Raw genomic sequence first — 19683 nt, 5'->3', positions numbered from 1 at the left:
GATGTTCCCTAAAGCGCTCTGCTAGGAGGCGCCCAGTCTCCCCAATGTAGAGGAGACCGCATCGGGAACAACGGATGCAATAAATGATATTGGTGGATGTGCAGATAAAACTTTGATGGATGTGGAAGGCTCCTTTGGGGCCTTGGATGGAGGTGAGGGAGGAGGTGTGGGCGTAGGTTTTGCGATTCCTGCGGTGGCATGGGAGGGTGCCAGGAAGGAAGGGTGGGTTATTGGTGGGGGGCGTGGACCTGACCAGGTAGTCACGGAGGGAACGGTCTTTGCAGAAGGCGGAAAGGGGTGGGGAGGGAAATATATCCCCTGGTGGTGGGGACGGTTTGGAGGTGGCAGAAATATCATTGGATGATGTGGTTTATGCGAAGGTTGGTCAGGTGGAAGGTGAGCACCAGGGGGGTTCTGTCCTTGTTAGGGTTGGAGGGATGGGGTTTGAGGACGGGGGGAGGGGCGGGATGTGGACGAAATGCGTTGGAGGGCATCTTTAACCACATGGAAAGGGAAATTGCGGTCTCTAAAGAAGGAGGCCATCTGGTGTGTTCTGTGGTGGAACTAGTCCTCCTGGGAGCAGATACGGCAGAGGCGGAGGAATTGGGAATACGGGATGGCATTTTTGCAGGAGATAGGGTGGGAAGAGGTGTAATCCAGGTACAGTCCCTCTCCCACTGCAACTCCCACGTCATTTCCTCTGCCCTGAAACTCTTCAACCATGTCCTGAAACAGACTCGCTACCACAGCCACATTTGCTTACCTGCCTATCTTCCTTTCCACCTATCCACTCCACCTCCTCTCTGACCTATCACCTTCATCCCCACCCCGATTCACCCATTGTATTCTTTGCTATCTTCCCCCACTCAGTGGATGAGTGCCATGCCTCGAGGAATTCTCTGTTTGGCTTGTCCTATAATAGTAATGTTGTCCCAGTTAAACTCATGTTGCTTGTCATCTGTGTATGTGGCTACTAAGGATAGCTGGTCGTGTCATTTCGTGGCTAGTTGGTGTTCATGGATGCGGATCGTTAGCTGTCTTCCTGTTTGTCCTATGTAGTGTTTTGTGCAGTCCTTGCATGGGATTTTGTGCACTACATTGGTTTTGCTCATGCTGGGTATCGGGTCCTTTGTCCTGGTGAGTTGTTGTCTGAGAGTGGTACTCATCCACTGATTCAATCAACAAACACATCGACCTGGACCCAATATACCGGCCACTCCAGCGGACAGCTGGAGCTGACATCCGGAAGCGGCAGATTCAAACCACTATAAATGCCGGAGAAAAGATCACAGAAGCGCTTCACAGGAGGCTCCCAAGCACTGAGGATGTCAGCTAGACAGGTGACGAAACGTCTGCAACACAAATTTCCAGCTCGGCGAACAGAACCACAACAATGAGCACCCGAGCTACAAATCTTCGCACAAACTTTCATTACATTTACCCCTGTTTCCAATTTACTCCTGATATCTCATAGCTGCTTGATTTTCCGTGAACGTTGTTAGGATTCTTTTCTGAATGCAGCACTTTATCTTCATCTATTTTCCTGCTGAAGGTTTGCAAATCATTCACTTACAATTTGCTCGCTTTATAATTTCATAGACTCATAGAATCGTACAGACCCTTCCATCCTCATCATTCGTGTCGACCAGATATCCTAAAATAATACAGTTCCATTTGCCAGCATTTGGCTCATATCCCTCTAAACCCTTCCTATTCAGGTACCATCTAGATGCCTTTTCAATGTTGCAATTGTACCAGCCTCAACCATTTCTTCTGGCAGCTCATTCCATACACGCACCACCCTCTGTTTGGATCAAGCTTCATACAGGTCTGTGAAGATACATACTGATTTAATTAAACAAAGTGATGAAAGCTGTAATCCACATTATCGAAGGCAAAGAGCTTTAATTCTTCCTGTGTGTCAAATATACCACTGTCACATATCATTACTGATACAGCTTAATCATAATATGGCAAGTGTGTCATCAGGGCAAAAACAAGAATGGCAATTTTCAAAGTGCATGCCAACTAAAGAGCATGCTTGTGGAGTTTAAATTGTTGTAATCATTCAAAATCTGGCACTCCTGGCACCTATTGTAACGAGTGCAAGGTGAAAAGCCTCAGCAACATGTTTCTCTTTTCAACAAGTATCGCGTTCTGTACTACCAAGTCAATATTAACTTGCAGTTACTTCCCCAAAGAATGATTAAGCTCTGAGGAAAACCGACCCCCCCACCCTGCCACAACCCACCTCCCACCCAGACTGTGTTTGCTGATTGCAAATTAATCTCTTGGTCTTAAAGGGACAGTCATGACTTAAATACATATTGTAATATTTCAATTATAGTAGTAGCGCATCTTAAAATACAAAGTCACAAACTCACTTCAAAAAAGTGAGAAAAGAAGAAAGGTTCTGAAACTCGCTTGCTGGAAGAAGAGAACACTGCTCAACTCTGATGACAAGAGTAACCCCTAATGATGCTCAGTCCTGACAGTCCATGAACTAGCTAGACTAGACATGCAATCACGTAGGATAAATATGGATTTCAACAGCTTCCTCATTTTGCTCCCCCCACATTATCCCAGTCCCAAGCCTCTAACTCATCACCACCCTCCGGACCCGTCCATCACTGCCCCCTCTGACCTGTCACCTTCTCACTCACCTTCATCCAACTGTCGCTTTCCCAGTTACCTCCCCCCAAACCCACCCCCACCTCCCTCCCATTTATCTCTCAGCCACGACTCACAAGCTTCATTGATGTAGCAGCCCTGAGTAAGGTCCCCTTCTCAGTGCAAGGCAGCCTGATAGAATATAGCACTGACTGTACCCTCTGCTAGTTCTCCTGAAATTGGACAATGCCTCCTGAGTATCTGCCTCATGGTGAAAGTTATCACAGAAAAAAAGGGCAATATACTGAGAGATTTAAAAATATCTTTTTCAGAATAAGCAAATAAAATATTTCCATAATACAATAATGAACCTATGATAAAAACAACAGTGTTAACTACCAGTCACAGTACTTAGTAGTGATGGGACTACTACTATGAGCTGCTGGGGGAAATGGTAGAGGTGGGTACAATTATAGCATTTAAAATGCATCTGAATGGATACATGAATAGGAGGGGTTGGGAGGGATCGGTGCCAAATTCTGACAAATGTGACTCGATTAATTTTGGATATCTGCTCTGCATAGATGAGTTGGACTGAAGGGTCTGTTTCTGTGCTGTACATTTCTATGATTCTACTAAGATACTACAAGCATAGCAACCAACATGAAACATTTGGGCAGTTCCCCTTTGGGAGATCTATCTCACAACATTCTTCCTTTGATCTCATTCAAAATGGAATTGAAGGCAAAAGCTTGGCTCTAAAGTAAGGTGCACGTTGAAATATTCCTGCACGCCTTGAAGTTACTGCAGAAAACTGTTCTTTCTCACAAAAGCATGCAGCTTGTAAACCTGTGGACAGAACATCTTGGATGTATAACATCTCTAAGCACTGGTTGAGTTAAATTCTCAGTCTCCTGCACTATACTACAGCCCCAGTTATTTGGAAAATTCATCCCCTTTCGTTTTGAATCACTCTTTCCTATATCCAGTTTGGGTTCCATCACTTTTATATTTCTTCTTTTCTAAAGAATGGTGTATTTCATGACATATAAATATCTTGGGGCCAAACTTTATGATTTTCTGCCCCTCAAATCCTGTGGGCTATGATTTAAGTGAGCTAATCTTTGTGTCCAAATTCATAAAAATATACCTCTTTTCTGAGGAACACTTTATTGGTCAAACATCCCTTATACTTTCACCCATTTTCCCCACTTGTTTTTATTATTTCCTTCATAAATCATAGTTAAGTGGCTACAGTGATAATGTCACTACACTCGTAATTCAGGGTACCAAGCTCCGGGGTCATAGATTCAATTTTTAACCATGGAAACTGGTGCTAAATGCGATTAATAAGTTTGGAGCGAAAAGAAAACTGAATCACTAATGCCCCGAGTCAGTCTGATCTATGTTTGATTCCAAAGACACAGGAGTGTTTGACCCTAGATGTCCACTACAAAGGTTTAGCAAGCCACTCAGTTCAAGAGCAATCAGGTAAGGTCAACAAATGCTGCCCTTGACAATGACATCCACCTCCTGTGAAAGAATTACAGAATGTCTTGTTTAAGTGCTGATTATTTCCATTTATCCAACTTCACCCTTGACCATCTGAAATCTATGCACCACATTTTTTGGACATCCCTGTTTATCACTCCTCCAGCACTGTTATTATACTTCCAGCTGTCTAGGCCCTCAGACTCTAAATTCTAACCCCCACCCCCCCCAAATCTTTACTGACTACAAGTATGGATTCTGCATGTTTATTCCTTTTCTTATTTAACAATGATATGACATGTTTAAAGAGTAATTCCCCTGTCTGCAGAATTCAGAAATTATTTCAACATAATTGAATTAAGCATCCAGGATGTTATCGGGTTAATATATTTTTTATTAACCTTAGCTCACAAAACAGCAATGCTCCTATAGTGAGCATAATTAAGTGGCGTGGAGATAACTTGATACAGAATTTCAAGGCCTCTCTGAACTTGAAGTACTACAATTACTATAGGGATCTCACATTGTGTTATACTTGATACTCGGTCCAAATATTCAATAAGATTAGGAGAAGCCAAGACAATCTTCAAACCACACAGGACTGCTGAAAAATAATCCAATAAATGTAGCAGTCAATGTGATTACACTTGATCCCAAAGCTCACATTTTGGGTTATAATTTCAACTTGCCAATCGGTAAGTGTGCTGATGATAGTTTATGAAACTGAAATGCTACCACTGTTTCTCCCTCCACAGAAGCTGCCTGACCTGATGACTATTTCAAATATTTTCTGTTTTTATTTTAGATTGTCATCATGTCTACAATATGCTGCTTTTATAGACCATAACCTATTTGCCTTTTGATTCAAATAAATGGGCAAGTGCTGCACATGTGCCAGAAAATGACCCCATCCAACAAGAGAGAATCTAAATTATTTGCCTGGATGTTCTATGGCTGTATCACGGAATTCCCCTGCTATCAACATCCTGGGTTTATCATTGACCACCAGCAACTAAATTGGACCTGCTTTATGAAACTTCAGCTACAAGACCAATAGAGACTAGGAGTTCTGCAGTGAGTAACTCACCTCCAATTTACCAAAGACTGTCCACCATCTTCAAGGCACAAGCCAAGAGTGTGATAGAATACTCTCCACTTGCCTGGATGGGTGCAGCTCTAACAACACTCGAAATGTTTGACACTGGCTGGGGCAGAGTAACCTGCTTGATCGGTACCCCATTAACCACCTTCAACATCCCCACCAATCCACAGTGGTAGCAGTGTATGCCATTTACAAGATGCAATATAGTAACTCATCAAGGGTCCTCTGAAAACACCTTCCAAATTTCTGACCACTGCCACATACAAGGACAAAGGATACAGATGCGTTGGGCCACCCTCCCTTGCAAGACTCCTCAGTATGCACACCAGCCTGACTCGAAACTATATCAATACTCCTTCCTTCTCACTGGTCAATATCCTGGAAGGCCCATCCCCTCCTAACAGCACTGTCGGCATCCTCATACCCCAGGACTACTGCAGCAGTTCAAAAAGACAGCTTACAACCACCTATTCTTGGGTGATTAGAGATGGGCAATAAGTATTGATCTATCTAGTGAGGATCCACATTCCATAAACAAATAGAAGTAAAATTCATAGGTGGCTTAATATGCAAGGAATGACAACATTAGAAATTAGTCCATTTGGAGATGTATGCAAAAGATATAGTTAGATGTTAGGCCATATTAGTATTAATCCTAGATTAAAAGAAGTGTAAAGGAAATAACTTAATGCATTGTGCATGAAGTTATACTATGTTCCTATACATATCTCTGATAAAAAAATCATAATTGATACACTGGGGCTGCATTAGGATTAATTTTGTCAGGCCCCACTCCAGTTTCAAAGCCTTGCTGGTTGTGATTAGCTTTGCAGCATTGAATGCAGATTGCAAATTCATCATGTTAGTATTAAGCACCTTCTGTCTCATACAGGTTTCTGCAAAGTAGTATTATTTAATATGTTAGGCTCCATTCATTTGTGGCTAACTGTGAATCCAGATGTGGCTGATTGCATTTATAATTAGTAAATACAGCTCAAGTAATGGACAATGACACTGAGTGTGATGGCAATGCTCATTTCAGTGGCAGGTACTTGTGAACTTTGACCTTTTTGAGCTTTTTTTGGTAAAACTCTACACTGGGAGCTTTGCCTTGCAAAACATGTTAGTGTTTCAATCAGGTGGAGTTGTTAGAATCATATTGAATATGTTCTTGATCTTCACAGGCATTGCATAAAATTAATCATTGGAAAACCAGTGCTGTGGTTACAAGCAAATGTTTACTGCTTTCTCACCTGGTATAGTCATAGAGATAAACAGTCATACAGCATGAAAGCAGACCCTATGACTCAACTAGACTCAACTTTGGCCATGTTTCCCAAACTAAACTAGTCCCACTTGCCTTCATTTGGCCCATATTCCTCTAAACCTTTCCTCTTCATGTTGGAACCATACCCACATCCATCACTTCCTCAGGCAGTTCATTCCACACATGAATGACCCTCTGTGTAAAAACTCTGTGCCTCATGTCCTTTTGTTATTATCAATTATAAAAAAAACACTATTCTGAAAAAATCTTTTTGAAAGTTTTAAATATCTCTGAAAGCCCTTTAAAAAATGTAACCTTAACAATGATGTGAAAAATGTGTTATCTATAAATTCCACCAAATAAGTAAGTGAACTATATAAGATTGCCATTGTACTCAAAAGCAGGAATAATGTGCTCCCATTTGCACTGATTTTCATCACTGTACATGTTTTATGATGTGTATCTTAGAAGAGTCCAACTTTTCCCTGTTCTCCATTACGAGAGTGACTAAACTTCAAAACAAAGGCACTTAATTGGCTATGAAACAGGTTGGAAGGTCCTGAGGTTGTGAAAAGTATCATGTAATTGTCATCAGTCTTTTTCTATTTCATTTAATATATAGGATTCATTTCACTAGCAGCAATAGACTGTTTAACAATTTCAGTTGTTTCTAAATAATTTGACACATTTTCCGCTTCTGTCACTAATTTAGGTGGCCCACGTAGCATTCACTGAAAAGTCTGCATGTCTGTTGGACAACAAGAATCTCCAGCATCTCATTATCCAGAACACTGATCCATTGGCTGAATTTTAATTCCCAAAATGGATAGGTTGGGCTCAAAAATCAGAAACAGATCTCCAGCCCTCTCACTTCCTGCTTTACCACAAGATGAACTGTAGGTAACCAACCATTCACAGATAGTGTGCAGCTAATTTTTAAAAACAGTTAATTTATGCGATGTAGGCATCACTGACTAGCCAATAGTTATTACCTATCCTTATTGCTCAGAGTGTAGTTAAGAGTCAACCACATTGCTGTGGAGCTACAGTCACATTTCAGCTAGAAGTTTCCTTCCCTAAAGGACATTATTGAACCAAATGGGTTTTTCACAACAGTTTCAAAGCCATCATTAATTTACTGAATTCAAATTTCACTATGACAAGGTTTGAACCAGTTCCCTGAACTAATAGCTTAACCGTACTACCATGAAGCCATCACCTCCTCCTTTAAATGTTACAGTGTTTCAAACCTAAATTTCAATCACCATTCTATTTTCTACCTTGTGTGGCTTTGTTCCACAGCTTAATGAACGAGAAAAGGACTTAACCCATTCTGTAAGCACTTTTACAGCATTGCTTGTAGGCCAAGAAGAGCAGAAGTGTTTCTGTTAGATCCCACAAATTACCCAGTAAGTTTTGACACGAGGGAGTTAGTTACTCAGTCAGCTAGATGGCTGGTTTGTGATGCAGAGTGACCCTAACATCGTGAGTTCAATTCCCACACCAGCTAAAGTTACTATGAAGAATTCTCCTTCTCAACTTCTCCCTGTGCCTGAGGCATGGTGACCCTCAGATTAAACCACCACCAGTCATCTCTGTCTGATCAGAGAGCAGCCCCATGGTCTGGTAATACTGTGGTGACTTCATCTCCACTTTACCTGGAGTCCCAACAGTGGCCCCAATCAAATCCGTTATTGCTGGAGCTATTGGGTTGCTTCTCAATCTGAATGGCAGATGACTCTCTCTGGTAACTTGCCCCCACATGGGAGAAAAAGACACAATCTTAAATAACTCACAGTCCATGGAGTTTTAGTTGGTTGCTTGGGAAAAGTATCAGTTGGGGTATAATCCCTGTTAACCTGTAAGTGGCAGACTGGGAAAACACATCATCTGAAAAATCCTGTACAATGTTTCAAAACAATTAATAAAGTATTAAATATCTCAATTAACCAGTTAGTTCCTGTTAGCTAATTGTCATTGTCTTTCCTTTTTGTCAAGTCCCTCATGTGGGTCAGATCCACCCAGCAACAACCCAACTGTTACTGTGAAATTATAACACATGGACAATAATTGTCAATTAGCATAATGTTAGTGAAGACAATACAATTAAATTGCACAAATGACAAAGGTGACTGAGAACGTGGACAGTATTCAGACAATTATGAAGCACTTAAATTACTTCCTAAGCTTGTGCAATTTTTCTAAGGTATCACAGTGTTTTAATGCACTATCTATCGCTGTCTATTTTCAATGTAATGTGATGAAGTAGACTGGAAGAATGATTACGTTTTTGTAATGCTGTTTATATTGAAATCGTCAGTCAGTTGAACACTCCCTCTGTTAAATATTGAGAAGGCTGAAAACATTGACTTCTGTCCCTAAATCTCTATTCCCCAGATACCCTTTCTCTCCATAGTCCTCTTCACAAAACCCTGTCATTTTGAACATGAGCTTAGCTTCCGACTCCACATCCTCTCCCAACTCACCTATATCCAACTCTGTAATGTTGTCCTTCTCTGTCTCCATTCAGCCCATCTGCTGCTGGAACATTCATGGCTGCCAGACTCAATTGGCTCTCTGGGACTGAGAAACGTTAAACAGAATTCTGGTGTTCAGATGCGAATATTGCACATTATAATTTCCAAGTACATTATTTCGCTTCCAGGCTGCAGATGATGCCAAGTCTTTTATGTTGCAGTAAATCTGGCTTTTTTTTATGTTCCTGTTTATGGCCTGTCTGTGCTGCAGCTTTTAGTGTTTGTTTTCATTTCTCTTTATATCTAGGCATAAACCAAATGTACAATGGGGGCTCACAGGCAGACACAACATATAATCCATTTTGTCATTTCCTCATTATAAAACAGGCCAATTGTGTAACATGGTTCCTGTCATTTACTCAGTACAGATTAATCCCTTGTTATGTTAGTTGCTGACTAAATATTTTAACAATAAATGTTGCTGTTATACATTGAACCAACTTCATAGAATCTCTACAGAATCATCATAGAATCCCTATAGTGTGGAAACAGGCCATTAGGCCCAACAAGTCCACACCAACACTCTGGAGAGTAACCCACCCAGACCAATTCCCCATTACTCTACATTTACCCCTGACTAATGCACCTAACCTGATGAAGGGCCTCATTCTTGATGATGGGCTTTTACCTGAAACGTTGATTTTCCTGCTCCTCGGATGCTGCCTGACCTGCTGTGCTTTGCCAGCACCACTCTAATCTTGACTCTAATCTCCAGCATCTGCAGGACCCACTTCTGCCTGATGCATCTAACCTACACATCCCTGAACACTATGGCCAATTTGGCATAGCCAATTTACCTAACTCGCACATCTTTGGACTGTGGGAGGAAACCCACGCAGCTACGGTGAGAATGTGCAAACTCCACACAGACAGTCGCCTGAGGCTAGAATCGAACCCGGGTCACTGGCGCTGAAAGGCAGCAGTGCTAACCACGGAGCCATCGTGTCACCCACTTGGTTGAGGGATGGTAATGATCCTCTGTGTTTATCCATTGTAAAATGGAGCCTTGCAGATCAGCGAGGTCTCAGGTATTATCCCTGATCTTTGTCAGATTAATTAATTGCAGCCAATCTGGCAGGAATAGTTTCACAGTGATCTCGACATTCTGGATTATGAGGGTAATTGGCTACATTTACTGAGCTGGATTTGATGATGATGGGCCTGCCTTTGTTGGAGAGCCAGTGGCAAGCCTGCTGAGGCTATTCCCTGGCACCTCGACATGGTAAAAAAACCCAATGAGATCCATCCTATGGGAGCTGTTGGTTAACTGGACACTGGCAGCCCTGCAGTAGCAAAACAGTTCCACTAGGGAGGGTGGTCACTGCCAGTACTACAGTGAGGCTCAGGAGAAAGGACAACCATGAGGTCCGAGAATCCAGGTAAAGTGGGGTGTGTTCACCGGGGACCAGTCAGTCAGGTCGCCAGTGCTCACTGCAACAAAAAAAAATATTTTATCCTGAAGCCTGAAATAGTTATTCAAATACAATTTTATGGCACATGATCCACATTAACCTCAAATGGGAAAGGGTATGCTTGTTTTTGACAATCTCTTGTCATTAGCTGGTAAAGTTCAGTAAAAGAAATTGCTGCTTTTACCTCCCAGTCTGAGATATTTGTAGAGAGATGTCTAGTAATTTTGAGGTAAATGAGGCTTATGAACGGTTTTCATTGTGAAATCGAATCTTCAGGTTAAAGCTTGAAGCTTTATTGCAGCAGCTGAATAAACTTCAACTATCTGGATGGTGATAAGGGCCCTTCCTGTGTATGCATGGACTTTCAATGCATCGACAATCCTTGAAGTGGTTGTATGGGAGTTGGAGGTGGAGACGGTCACACATCTCCTGCTGGAATCTGCCTTTGCGAAGGAAGTTTGGAGAGAGATGCAGTGATATTTGTTGAGGTTCATCCTGAGCAGTGCTGTGACACAGATCTACTCCCTGGGATGTACACCAAGCCAAACATCAATTGTGCCTGGAGGGTCTTCAACTTGCTGAAAGATGTTGATTGGTCTGCTTGAAACTCGGTCTTCCAGAGCAAGGAAGAGTGTTGCAGACTGGCAAATTCCAAGGTGCAGGACTACGTGCTGAGGGATGCACTAAAGCTTGGGGCAGCTGCCACCTCGGCACATTGGGGAAAAGCCACCATTTAAGGTCTTTCTGCTGAAGTTAAATGTGAGCCCATTCAGTTATCGGTCCCTCCCTGTCCCTCAAATGTGTGTAAGTATAATCTTTTACATGCAAGACATGTCTTGGGTCAGTTTGTTCTCCACATATAAAGACTATACAGAATTGAACTGCTCTAGTGACTATGTATGGTTCGAAAGATATTTTTATGAATAAATATATTTTTGAAGGAAAAACTGGGTTGTAACAGAGGATAATTTGTTACAGAGGGGTAAGCAAGTTTCTGTCTCCAACCATAACTATCTTAATTCAACTGTCAATTTGTACCTATATTTACCCTGTCGTAACAATGTGATTTAATCCCTGGATGTTCCATTGTGCCTCTTCCAAAAGCTACTGTTATGAAGACGTGGGTGTGCTATACCTTTAAGAGAGTAAAAGCTAGCAGTGACAGCACCAAATGTTCTCAATAAGACACAGCGTAACATGTGCTCCAGCTACTGGGGTAGCTAGTTGCCTAGAAACGACAAAACAGATTCGAATTATGCCAATCTGTTTGAATTTAGTATATTGACAATCTTAAAAGCCAATGATACAATCCAATGCTTTGGGGTATAAGCATGGGGAAAGTTGCACAGTTGGGAGGAGAACTGCCACCAGACCAACAGCTGTAGACTGCTAGTCAGAACTCACTGTGAGGTACCTGTCTAGAGAAGAAGTTTGCACAGAGAAAAACCTCAGCACTGACCTGGGAAGCCAATCTAGTGATGAAGATAAAGAGAAGATTCGACCACTGGTTGGTTTTAAAATTTGGATTTTCTGTAAATCTTAATTGGGAGTTCTATTGAACTAATATTAAAGAAGGGAAGGTAAAAGATAGGTTAGAGGAAGGAATTGTAAATAGTTGTTAGTTAATTATTCTCTGTTGTACTGTAAGAAATAATGTTGTTAATTTTTACTTTAAATTGTTTTTGGCCACTCAAATGTTTACAGATTACTGCACAGGATAAATTTTTTTTGTGTTGCTGGTTATAAATTAAGCAGGAAGGTTTAACCCATGTCGTAACACTTCCTATACAGTAAGAATCGGGTACTATCTATAGTGGCATGATTGATGAGTGGTGCCCACTCCAATCCATTGGCAGTTTTTGGAGTGGCCTGCAGCTGGTTCCCATTAACGCATTGAAGTTTTGGGATGAACCCAAGTGAAACTGAATATTTCAGCAAGTCTTTTGTCAGAGTGCAGTGTCACTGTTGAAAAGTAATCAATTTTCCCTTGTAATCAACTCCTTTGTATCTGGCACCTTTCCAAGAGACTAAAGATGCCCCAACTTTCAATTATTAAAACTTTTGAGGCCTAATAATCATGTAAAGGGCAAAGTACCAAATTCGAAACTGAAACAGATGTAGATTGTGAACCCAAATATAATATTTCAAATGCGTTGATGCTTATTCAATTAAATGTTAGGTTAATAGACATTGAATTATTTTGGAACAGTTAACTGTTATTGATGTTCACACTACTCTTGGTGCATTACATTGTTAAAATGATACTTACTTTTTAATTGCTTTTGTACTTGATCAATCTTATTAAAACAAATTCAATAAAAGCTGACAATCTCATGAGGCGACATTCAAATAATTGCTCATGGTTTTAACTGACTTTATTATGCCATGAGGAAACTCCATTCATCGACAGAAGGTTAACTCTTTTCTCACTATTTCCCCTGCACTCCCTACTTTGTGACAATAATCTGGCTCTAACCATCAACAAAATAATGTTCTGAACGTAGTTTAACAAGCATGCCGTCTTAGCTCATGATGATAGGTGGAAGATTTGCTTGCTATTGGGAATAGGGACTGATTAAATTTAATGGAAGTAAACATTAAGGGTAGTACGGGCTGCTCAGTGGTTAGCGCTGCTGCCTCACAGCACCAGGGACCCGGGTTCAATTCTAGCCTTGGGCGACTGTCTGCGTGGAGTTTGCATGTTCTCCCCTTGTCTGCGTGGGTTTCCTCCCATAATCTAAAGATGTGCAGGCTAGATGAATTGGCCATGCTAAATTTCAAGGATGTGTAGATTAAGTGCATTAGTCAGAGGTAAATGTAGAGTAATAGGGGAGTGGGTCTGGGTGGGTTACTCTTTGGAGGGTCAGTGTGGACTTGTTGGGCCAAAGAGCCTCTTTCCAAACTGTAGGGATTCTATGATTCTACACCTCAGTAATGAGGAGATTAAAGAAATTAATGAATGACAGGACCTGATGGCTTCCAATCGATGATGTTAAAGGAAATAGGGGAGCACACTGAAGATGCGCTAATAATAATCTTGCAGAGTTCCCCAAATACAGGAACCATCCCTCTGGATTGGAAAACTGACCATGATATTTTATGTTTTAAGAAGGGCGAAAGAGGAAAACTAGAGAATTACAGAGCAGCCAGCATAACAACTGTGGTAGGGAAATTATTGGAGTCGAAAATCAAGGATGAGGTACTTAACACTTTGAAAATTCTCAGTTAATCTGGTAAAGCTAGCATGGATTCATGACCGTTGGGTCAGGCCCGACAAAACTGATGTAATTTTTTTCAAGAGATGACTAAAGTAGTCATTGTGTCATAGAGTTTTACAGCATGGAAACAGACATTTCAGTCCAACTCATTGATGCCAACCAGATATCTGAATCTGACCTAGTCCCATTTTCCAGAATTAGGCTCATATCCCTCTAAACGTTTCCTATTCATATACCCATCCAGATGTGTTTTAAATGTTGTAATTGTACCCACCTCCACCATTTCATCTGGCAAGTCCATACATGCACCACCCTCTGCATGAAAAGGTTATCCCTCATGTCCTTTTAAAATGGTTCCCCTCTCCCCTTAAGTCTCTGTCCATTAGTTTTGGACTCTTCTGCCCTAGGAAAAATACCTTGGCTATTCACCCTATCCATGCCCCTCTATAAGCCTCTATAAGGTCACCCCTCAGCCTCTAATGATCCAGGAAAAAAAGCCCAGCCTATCCAACTTCTCCCTGTAGCTCAAACCCTCCAGTCCCAGCAATATTCTTGTAAATCTTTTCTGCACTCTCTCAAGTTTAACAACATATTTCATCTAGCTGGAAGACCAAAATTGTACACAGTATTCCAAAAGTGGCTTCACCCATGTTCATGCAGTCACAACATGATATCCCAACTTCTAAACTCAATGTTCTGACCATGCGTGCCAAACGCCGCCTTCACCACCATGTCGACCTGCAATTCCACTTTCAAGGAATTATGCATCTGCACCCCTCGATCTCTTTGTCCAGCAACACTCCCCAGGACCCTACCATTAGGTGTATAAGTCCTGCCCTGACTTGCCTTTCCAAAATGTAGCACCTCACATTTATCTAAATTAAACTCCAACTGCCAATCCTCGGTCTATTGGCCCATCTGATCAGATTCCGTTGTATATTGAGATAATCTTCTTCACTGTCCACTACATGTCCAATTTTGGTGTCATCTGCAGACTTACTCACCATACCTCCTATATTATCATCCAAATCATTTAGATAAATGTGGACCCAGCACTGATCCTTGCGGCACACCACTGGTCACAGGCCTCCAATTGGAAAATCAATCCTCCACTACTGCCCTCTGTCTCCTACCTTCAAGCCAATTTTGTATCCAGTTGGCTAGCTCCTCCTGAATCCCAAGTGATCTAACCTTGTTGACCAGTCAACCATGCAGAACATTGTCAAACACTTTGCTGAAGCCCATGTAGATAACGTCTGCCACTCTGACTTCATCAATCTCTTTGTCACTTCTTTAAAAAATTCATTCAATTTAGTGAGACATAATTCCCCATGCACAAATCTTGTTGACTATCCCTAATCAGTCCTTGCCTTTCCAAATGCATGTAAATCCTGTCCCTCAGAATCCCTCTAATAACTTACCCACCACTGATGTAGGGCTCACCAGTTTATAGTTCCCTAGCTTTTCCTCACCCATGGCTATTGATAATGCAAATATCTCAGCAAGGGGCTCAGCAATCTTTTCCTTAACTTCCCACAAAGTTTTGGGAAACACCTGATCAGGTTCCTTCATGCATTTTAAGAACTTCGGCATATTTTATTCTGTAATATGAATTTTTTTAAAGACATAATTTTTTTGGCCCAATTTCTCTAGCTTCCATGACCTTCTCCACAGTAAAAACTGAGATGGAATATTCTCTTAGTATCTCACCCTTCTCCTGTGTTCCACACATGGCCATGTTGATCTTTTAGGGGCCCTATTCTCTCCCTAGTTACTCTTTTGCCCTAATGTATTGATCGAATCTATTTGGATTCTCCTTAACTCTATTTGCCAAAGCTATCTCATGTCCCCTTTTTGCCTTCTGATTTCCCTCCTCCTGCACTTACACTCCTCTACAGATTCACTTGATCCCAGCTTATACTGAATATATGCCTCCTTCTTTTTCTTGACCAGGCTTTTTTCCCTAGTCATCCAGAATTTCCTACACCTACCAGCCTTCCCCTTCACACTAACAGGGAAATACTGTCTCTGAACTCTCATTATCTCATTCTTAAAGGCCTTTCATTTCTCAATGATCTCTTAGCTTGCGAATAGCCTCCCCCTATCAACTTTTGAAAGTTCCAATAAAAATCAAATTTCTCCACTTTACAATTGTAACGTTTTGATCAGTTCTATTCTTTTCCATAACTATTTTAAAACTATGATCACTTGTCTTAAATTGCTCCCTCAGTCACTTGCCCTGTCTTATTTCCCAAGAGAAGGTCAAGTTTTACTCCTTCTCTAATAGATACATACACACATTGAATAAGAATGTTTCTTGTACACACATAACAAATTCCTCCCTATCCAAACCCTTAACACGATGAGAGTTCCAGGGTGCAGAAGTTATGCTGCAGTTATTCTAAACTCTGGTCAGATTTGTCATGAAACGTTGTGAGCAGATCTGGGCACTACACCTTAGGAAGGATAAAATGGCCTTAGAAGAGGTATAATGTAAGTTCTCAAGAATAATATCTAGTCTTCAGGGGTTAATTTACGAGGAGAGATTCCACAAATTAGGCCTGGTTTTCTCAAGAATTTAGAAGGTTAAGTGGTGATCTGATCCAAGTATTCAAGGTACTAAGAAGAAAAGACAGGGTAGCTAATGAGGCAAATTGAGGCAAAAACCAGAACTGGTGTTTGCCTCAATTTTCAGCAGGCAATATATCTGCGCTTTGCCCTATCTGACAACAGAGTCTGTCACATGACATCTCCCAAAGATGTTGCACTTCAATGCATAACCTGAGAATCATCATTCCTTAAATATTACATCTCTGGAATTTTATCCCAATGTCTTACTTCAGGAATTGAGAGGGTTATTCGAATGTGGTTGATGGTGAGTTGTTATCTTCGTTGCCTTTTTAAGATTGCAATGACGAGGTTGTTAATTAGTTAAATCCTGAGAACTGTTGCTACCTATAAGTGGGGGTCACCTGTAGGTGGTAATATTTCACACGAATGATTGGTTTACCTTTTATTTTGTTAAGGTTGTTTTATTCCTCTAGAATATAATTCTTTTTAATCAATCTATTTTTCACATCAATGTGTTCAGGGCTGTTATTACACATGTCTGGAGCAGTTGGGATTTGAACCTGGGCCTGCCTGGCAGAAAGAGTAGGGACTCTACCACTGCACCACAAGATGGCCCCCTTTTCTGTAATATAATGTGCTTCTTTGAAATGTGACACTTGCCATGACACAATCAAAGAGCAGATTTCCATAATAGATTTTAGTGTTGCCCAAATATCCACTGGCACATTGTAAACAAATAGTAATTAACATTCCTTGGTAACTTAGTTGGTTGCCTGAAGCCCAATTATTTAATTCAACATGGTATATTTTCTCCATTTCGTTCCACTCACCATGTTTTCCACTTTTCTTTTGTTAAAAATAAAAACAAGACAGCGTCACACTACTTCATTCTGAAAATATTGAGTTTTCTTCAGATAAACGTTGTGAGCTTGTTTCCAGTAACACATGGTTACAGCTGCAGTTAGTTACGGTAATGTAACCTTGAGTCTATTGCATTTTCAATCGGAACATTAAATTGAATTTCCACAATATGGTAACAATGATGCATTTTGTAGAATTTTCCGGACATGCGTCCCACACAACACTGTCACTCAGATAATCCTTTTTTTTATTTTACAGGTTAATGACGTCAATTGTGATGTTCATTACTGAAATCCAATCTTTGGTTTGAACACTGCTGCCACATTTCACATTGTAACGGGTGTGCTGTGACTACATGTCATGAAAAATTGATTATCGCGAGCAAAGCGGCTAAAACCAGCCATTCATAGAAGGCCTTGAGGGGATTTAAATCAATAAAAGTGTCCAAATATAGAAAGAGCATTCTGCCTTCTTAGTCATCTCCCTACATAACATCATGCATACTGTTGAAATTAAGTAAGATTTGCAGGCCCTATAAACAATATTTTTAATCTTATTTTCCATTTAAAAAATCACACTGGGATTTGCATTGTACTAAGACTCAAGCTTTGTGGTTAAAGGAAATAAATGATTTTTCCGTAGGCAATATGGAAGCTACATTCACGACTGCAAGGATGACATTACAATTAAACAATTAATTCAACAGATTAATCAGAACCAGCTCCTACAGCTTTTCAAATTGCTGCTAATCGTAAATTCCATTTAATCCTCCATTACGTTGAGTATAATTACCTCTTCCATTGAAGGTGGTAAGGAAGGTAGTGAGAAGGGTGAATAATTCAGTGGGTTGGCTCAGAGAGATACACGTTCCCTTCTGTCTGCCTTGCCAATTAAGCGTTGGGTGAGAAGATCCGTGGGGATCCTTCTCAACTTGCCACAATTAAGGCTCTTAAGTGATCAAATAAAAGTAAAATTATCTGATGCTGCAGATACACAAATCACTCAAAAGCATCTAATTGAGAAAGTAAACCAAGTACAGTGTTACAGGGATGCAACAAGACCTGCTTTGAGTTCAACTTCAGGCAGCCTTCGAAACATTGTATTTGTCCTCCCCTGTTGTGTCAGTGATTCAAAGGTCAGCTGAGAACGTGGTTATTGGCCACCTGGACAAATCCAGCCCATGTTGCACAGGTTTTGCATATTGTGTGCAATTTTGGTCTCCCTCCTCTAGGAAGGATGTTGTGAAACTTGAAACGGTTCAGAAAAGATTTACAAGGATGTTGCCAGAGTGTGAGCTATAGGGAGAGGCTGAATGTACTGGGCTGTTTTCCCTGGAGCATCGGAGGCTGAGGGGTGACATTATAGAGGTTTATAAAATCATGAGGGGCACAGATAGGATAAATAGACAAGGTCTTTTCCCTGGGATGGGGTAATCCTGAACTAGAGGGTATAGATTTATGGTGAGAGGGGAAAGATTAAAAAGGGACCTAAGGGGCAACTTTTTCACGCAAATGGTAATGCATGTATGGAATGAGCTGTCAGAGGAAGTGCTGGAGGCTGGTATCATCACAACGTTTGAAAGACATCTGGATGTGTACTTGAATTGGAAGAGTTTTGCGGGATGTGGGCTAAGTGCTGGAAAACGGGACTACATTGATTTCGGTTACCTGTTCAGCATGGGGCGAATTGGACTGAAGGTCTGTTTCCGTGCTGTACATCTCGAAGACTCTATGTGTTTGCTTGAATGTTTGTGAACCTGACTTCAACAAGGACCTTAGCATTTGTTCTAATGGAGACAGTGCCGTTGGAATTTCTCTAGTATTCTTGCGTGTCACTGATGCAACGTCCAGGTCTCACTCGTCTATGCACTAGGATAGTTTGAATAGCATATAGGAATTAAAATTCTACTGCAAGAGAGTTATGCAGTAAAGAATGGAAATCCATGAATGTTAATCTGATTTGAGACCAGACATGGAGAAACATCTGGAAGGCCATTAAAATATGAATATTTTATAAATCAATCTAGTGGAGACTTACAACCAGGGATCTGAGGATGACTTGAGCTGAACTAGAAGGCATGGCAATCCCTGAGAAGAATGTATGGCTATGGCATCTATAAGACTACCAGACAAGGCTAAAAATAAGTGAGTAGTTTCCAGTACCTGGTGTCAATGGTGGCAGAAAATAGAAGAATGCAAATGGAAATTAAGGAACAAATTGGCTGTAGTTGGAATAATTGGAAGAAATGTGATGGGTTGAATGTGATAGGAACATATCTCTGAGACTGAAAGGAAGAAGCTGTCTGTTAATTATAAGACTGGACTTTGTCTAAACTCTCGATTTCTGGGCAATATCATGAAGAGAGGAGCAATGACTGATTCCTAATGAGACTAAGATGTTCAGATGATACTTGAAGTGAGGAGAAAGAACAAAATCAGGAGCTAGTGCATCAGGAGATTAGTGAAGATTATGGGAGCATTGAAGAAAATAGTTGAGAAGAGATTGAAATGGATGTGTTTATCTATTGCAGAGAGGGAGAGGGAGAGGGAGAGGGAGAGGAAATGTGCCATGGCAAGCGATGAGAAATGCTACTAGGGAGAAGGATGGTCTAAAT

General features: G+C 41.0%; 1 protein-coding gene across 2 annotated transcripts in view; it reads right to left on the bottom strand.

The window, feature by feature from the left end:
- Positions 1–5222, bottom strand: part of chmp1b (chromatin modifying protein 1B) — a 38902-nt gene extending 33680 nt beyond the window's left edge. For both annotated transcript variants that reach the window (XM_043704438.1, XM_043704436.1), the window contains exons 1-2: positions 5214–5222; positions 2739–2742 (exon numbers count right to left, since the gene is read on the bottom strand). In XM_043704438.1, coding sequence (XP_043560373.1) covers positions 2739–2742; positions 5214–5216 — 7 coding nt within the window. In that variant the 5' untranslated portion in view covers positions 5217–5222. The remainder of the gene's footprint in view (positions 1–2738; positions 2743–5213) is intronic.
- Between the last annotated feature and the right edge of the window lie 14461 nt (positions 5223–19683).

Source organism: Chiloscyllium plagiosum, chromosome 15, assembly GCF_004010195.1.
Source record: "Chiloscyllium plagiosum isolate BGI_BamShark_2017 chromosome 15, ASM401019v2, whole genome shotgun sequence".
Lineage (NCBI taxonomy): Eukaryota > Metazoa > Chordata > Chondrichthyes > Orectolobiformes > Hemiscylliidae > Chiloscyllium > Chiloscyllium plagiosum.
Note: the sequence above shows the minus strand (reverse complement) of the source record. Positions and strands in the feature narration are given on the sequence as shown.